Genomic DNA, 5,120 nt, shown 5'->3' with positions numbered 1-5,120 from the left:
CTACAGTATTTTTACAGTCTTTATTTTACAGTTAAAATATATGTTTATCAAATAAAGTCTAATGTTACAACTAATCAGGGATCCCTTTAACCCTAAAAGTGGATGTAAACATCATGAAGATGTGTTTCATATCTCAGACTAGGAGCCACTGCTTGTTCAACTAAAGCTTTTTGGATCCTCTGGATACTCGGTTTTTCTAGAAAAACTACAGACTGCTGGAAACTGAAAGATGCCAAATTAGGGATGATTGTTTGGAAACAGCAGGTTACAGAAACAGTGAAGTGATTTATGATTGTAATTTCCAGAGATTTGGCTTTCTGAGCACTTGGTGCAGGCCTGAGGTCGTGGTAAAAACTGACTGTGTAAATAAATACTCAGCTCTAAATCTAAATGGGTTTCCTGTGGGTATAATTCAGACTCATACTATGAACACAACTAATCAGGCTGTGTCCAAAAAAATTCAGGGTCCTTTGAAGGACCTGGCCTACTCTAGGTGGGCTGGGTTCTTGGTCGATCATGAAGACTGGCAAAAAGTGGCTGTGAATGTGGATGGTCTAATCTTCCGCTTCCTTCCAAGAATAACAATTAAAATCATATCTATACAAATGATAAAAGCATTTAACAACACAACTGCCTGAAGCTTATACCACCAGATTTTTGTTTAAAACTATACTGCTTCTCTTGCTTCGTCCACCATTACATAAAATCTCCGGTTGGCCTGCAATACATTATGGAAAATGGTTGACCGAGAAGGATCCATCGGACCCGACCCTCAAATCAGGGAAAAAGGGAGGTTTTGTCGGCCGCATCAGAGGAGTCAGAGTAAAATCTGTCAGAGATAACGTCTTTAAAGTATTTGGGTTTGAAATGCAGTCCAGTGAAAAACCAAACAAACAAAAAAAAAATCCAGAAAGATCTGAACCAACATGGTGACAAAAATGTTAGGGTTTGTTTGAAAATTACAAAAGCCTGTTTCTGTCTTCTGTTAACCCTGTCTTGTTTTTGAGCCATAGTCTACTTTAGAATTATTGAATAAAACTTCTACTCAGGCTTTTATAAACACAACTGGTTTCATGTTTTACGTCGTGTCTACAGAAGCGGTTCACCTAAATACCTGTGGGACTGTTAACAGAAAACTACCACACCCTACTAAAAGACTTGTTTTCCAATTTGTTGCTTGAAGGTCCAAATGAGACAAACTAAAACCAAACAACATCTTGGAGGCTTTCCTTAGCTGAACTGATTAAAAACTTGTTTGTCCTGAGGCCACATCAGCAGCTAAAACCAGTGTAGCGTCAAAAAGAAATTGCCAGAGTCGAAACTTTAATTTGAGTGTAATTAAGTGTTCCAGGTCATGAAAAAAAAAAGGCATTTTTATTACTATTTGGCTGGTTTTCAATTTTACTCTTCCCACAGTTTTGGAAAAACCACACAAAGAAAACAACGTCCGTTTTATTGGGACTCACGTGTTCAGTTTTAGTAGCAGTAAATCAGGTGACATGAACAAAATTTCCAAAAACTGGAAGAATTTTCCACATGCACAACCGTTTTTTTGGTTTTGTTTTGTTTTTGTAAAGTGAAGGATAAAATCCTGCTGTACTCTGGAGATCTGCAGCTCAGACAATAGTCTTCATTCAGTTTGAACAGGTTGAAGAAAGTAGGATTTTTCATGAATTACCAGCAGTTAAAATGTTTTTGGAGATTTTAACCATGTGGTGTTTAGCTTTGAGTTGCATAAACTTTCAAAATGTTATAAACAAACCAATAAGTCCCTCAAACCTCACACTATGTATACTTTTAATTTGTCAAAAATGCAACTGATTTTATCTCTTTTCATTGAGTCTCTCACTGCTGATGAAACTTTCATTACCTCCGCCAAGGGCAAGGTAATGTTTTCAGTCGCATACGTCTGTCGGTCTGTCGTTCTGTCCGTGGACAACATTACTCAAAAACTTGTGGACGGATTGTCATGACATTTTTACCACATGTGTGTACTGGGCCAAGGAACACACCTTTAAATTTTGGTGATGTTCCGGATCACGATGCAGACACAGGAATTTGTTTTCTTTTAACAATCTGAGATCAACAAAGCTGTGATGCTTTCACAGGGCTTCTGTAAAAAACAGTGAGCTGGATTACACAGCACAGACTTCAAACTTTATAAAAGTAATGTTAAACCAGATTTAATGATGAATAAGTCTTGCCATAATGTGCACGTTTTTACACATTTGGTGCGCATTTACAGAACGTTTTGTGACCAGGAAGTGCGTGACTGCACCATGAAACCTATTTTTCCCATTTCCTCAAACACACCACATTTCTGAAACAACCAAATAAAACAGTTTCTTGCTACTAGGCTTGTAAACAGAGCCGGGCCTCAAAGTTTGGATACGGGGGAGCCAGGAAGCACTTTATAAACAGAGTCAAACCATTACAAACTCATACAAGGGGATAAAACAGACGTTTTACATGGTGAAATGTGACTGATGAAAACTTAGGAGCTTAATCCCACACCAGTTTGACGATGAATAATGTTGGGTGACGAGTCTGACTTATTTTTTTTATCACATTGGACTCCACCGAGAAGAAATCTCGTGCATACTGCTGCTTAAATGTTCACTACGTCAGAACTTATTCAGAAAATGTGTTTCGATCTCTGCTTTTGCGCATTAACTCTTACAGGATGGGGAAATTGGTCTTGGCTGAGGTTTGCACTCTCCGAGTGCTTCTAGTTTCCTATCAGATGCCCTCAGACCTGTACACTTTTGTTATATCTGAGCTCAAAATTTGCCTTTTAAACTTCTACATGTGTTAGTTTTCACCAGGTAACTGATGCTTGTTCTACATTTCTGTCTGTCTGTATTATTAAGAGTGCTGTCAGGGAGTGAGAGTCACACTGGTGACCATAATGTGCTACTGGAAGTCAGCTTTAAGGCACCTGTGACACGCATATCCTTCAAATATAAAAAGTCGAAGAAATCTTGACATAATACGCATGATTTTACCTGTTTTGTTCCATAACTGGCAGATTTTCTTTTGAATTTAGCTCAACCAAAGTGAAACAGGAAGTGACATCAAAGGGGAACTCTGGTCTTTGTTTATTGAAACAATATTTCTCTGAACTCTGACTCGTCTTTAGATAGTGACTCAAAATAATCTGAAGAAATATCAGATTCTTCTCTACAGTGTGTGTTGTCAGCCGTTGTTGCAATGCTCCATTCCTGTTTACACATTCCCCTTTGACATCACTTCCTGTTACTTCACATGCAAATATCTCAAGAATGGTTCATCATAGTGACCTGAATTTTATTTTGTGACATGTTATTGATGTTATCTTTCCAAAAATGCGTTCATATTTATTACAAAAATTTGATGTCACAGGAACTTTAATATTTATTTTGCTTTTTGTTTTCTTTACACTAAAAGTAAAAGTTTATACATGAAATCATCAGCATTTTTCAGCTTAGATTTTTACAAATTTATTTCCCTAATTATTGAAAAAACATAAAGGATGTTAGATTTTCTGGCAGTAGCTACATTGACACTCTTCCAGTGTCTTCATATATTCTGTTTTTTGTTTGTTTTTTGTAGTGCCTTGTTATTTTAGAGTTTTGGTTTTTACCTCTCTAACCTGTAAGTGTTGGTCCGTGTGTTAAATATCTAATTTGTCTCCTCTTCAGAGTTGTGTCTACGGTGAAAACCAGACCTCCATCCAGTGCACCACCCCTTCTCTGGCCAAACTGGCCCTCCAACCACCAGTGGTCACCAAGGTGGAGTTTGTCCTGGATGGCTACAAAACAAACCAATGGGACCTGATCTACGTGGAGGACCCTCTGTTCCAGGACCCCAAGCTTACATCCAAGGACAACAAGAGCATCGTGGAACTGAAAGTAAGGGTCACCCTCTTTTCTTTTTCTTATCGTAGGGAGGAGTGAACTCTGTTCAGAGGCTCATGGTCTCTAACCTCTGTAGCCTGAGAGCCTTTAGCTAGAGCAGGCTCTTTCAGCTGGCGACGCCTCTGTGCGCTGTGACAAACCTTGGGTTAACCAAGAGTTGTTTTTTTATGCTGCGTAAATTTCGTAAATTTTGTGACCGCAATTATTTTATGAAGCCAAAAGAAGACACAAGGAATAAATTGATATCAATATTTCAGTTTAAGAAAATCTTCGAAGAATTTTATCGTTTATCGCAATTCTTTCTGAGACAATATTTCGTTCAGCACAATGTGTTATTGTGACAGGCCTAGCTGTTTAAAATGAAAATTTTCACTTTTACCTGCTTTTTTTTTAATTCAGAGAAGTATCAGCGCTGCTCAACACAGATCAGTTACAGAGCTGTAACCATTGGTAAAGTTCTTGCTTTACATTGACCCTGCAGAAGAAATACTGGCAGAAACAGGTGCAAACAGCAGAAAATGGTCCTGTTTATGGATGCTGAGGAAGAAAACCTTGACTTATGAGCTGTGGCAAATTTAAATGTCAAAAGAGTTATAATTATTACTACAAGTTTGTATTCATCTGCCTTATTTAAACGTTTCAGAGTCAGGTTGGTGGGCTTCAGCTCATTCTGAACACATTCACACGTACAGCCGTTCAGAGTCCAGGTCAAGCTGGGAAGGAAACAATACAGAAAGAAAAACAGGAAGTGGAGTCTGTTTCCCATCGTTTACACCCTCCTCCCCAACTTCCCCGGCTCTCCTCCGCTGCCGTAGCTCTCTGCTCTCTGTTGACTTGTATTGTTCTGTCTGAGCTTAAACCTTCTGACATATTAATGCTGCCTTTCAAACACACCACCAGGCCCTGTTTTAGGAACACAATGAAATACGTGTTTCTCCTCCTCCTCCGTTTATTTGTATTTTTTTTTTTTGTCTGGCCTGCACTTGGACAGTGTCGCGGCAAAGATAGTCAGAAACATGGCGAAAAGGGTGTTTAAAAGACAAGTCTTGCGGGTATGATTTATAAAGTCATTTATTGATGGGCAGACATGAAACAGAAAGCAATCACGAAGTCTGTAAGATGTGGGCCCCGGCTGTCATCGGCCGGGCAAGCAATGTTATACTGTCAGTTATCATTATGTGATAGTGAATAACCAACCAGAATGTGCCTCGTTCTGGTACATGA

At 38.8% G+C, this 5,120-nt stretch overlaps 1 protein-coding gene across 1 annotated transcript in view; it reads left to right on the top strand.

Annotated features, from left to right (window-relative positions):
• met (MET proto-oncogene, receptor tyrosine kinase) overlaps positions 1-5,120 on the top strand; it is an 86,983-nt gene that overhangs the window by 43,079 nt on the left and 38,784 nt on the right. The window contains exon 9 of the mRNA XM_014010268.1: positions 3,681-3,890. Within this exon, the coding sequence (XP_013865722.1) occupies positions 3,681-3,890 (210 nt within the window). The remainder of the gene's footprint in view (positions 1-3,680; positions 3,891-5,120) is intronic.

Source organism: Austrofundulus limnaeus, unplaced genomic scaffold (genome assembly GCF_001266775.1).
Source record: "Austrofundulus limnaeus strain Quisiro unplaced genomic scaffold, Austrofundulus_limnaeus-1.0 Scaffold67, whole genome shotgun sequence".
NCBI classification, from domain to species: domain Eukaryota; kingdom Metazoa; phylum Chordata; class Actinopteri; order Cyprinodontiformes; family Rivulidae; genus Austrofundulus; species Austrofundulus limnaeus.
Note: the sequence above shows the minus strand (reverse complement) of the source record. Positions and strands in the feature narration are given on the sequence as shown.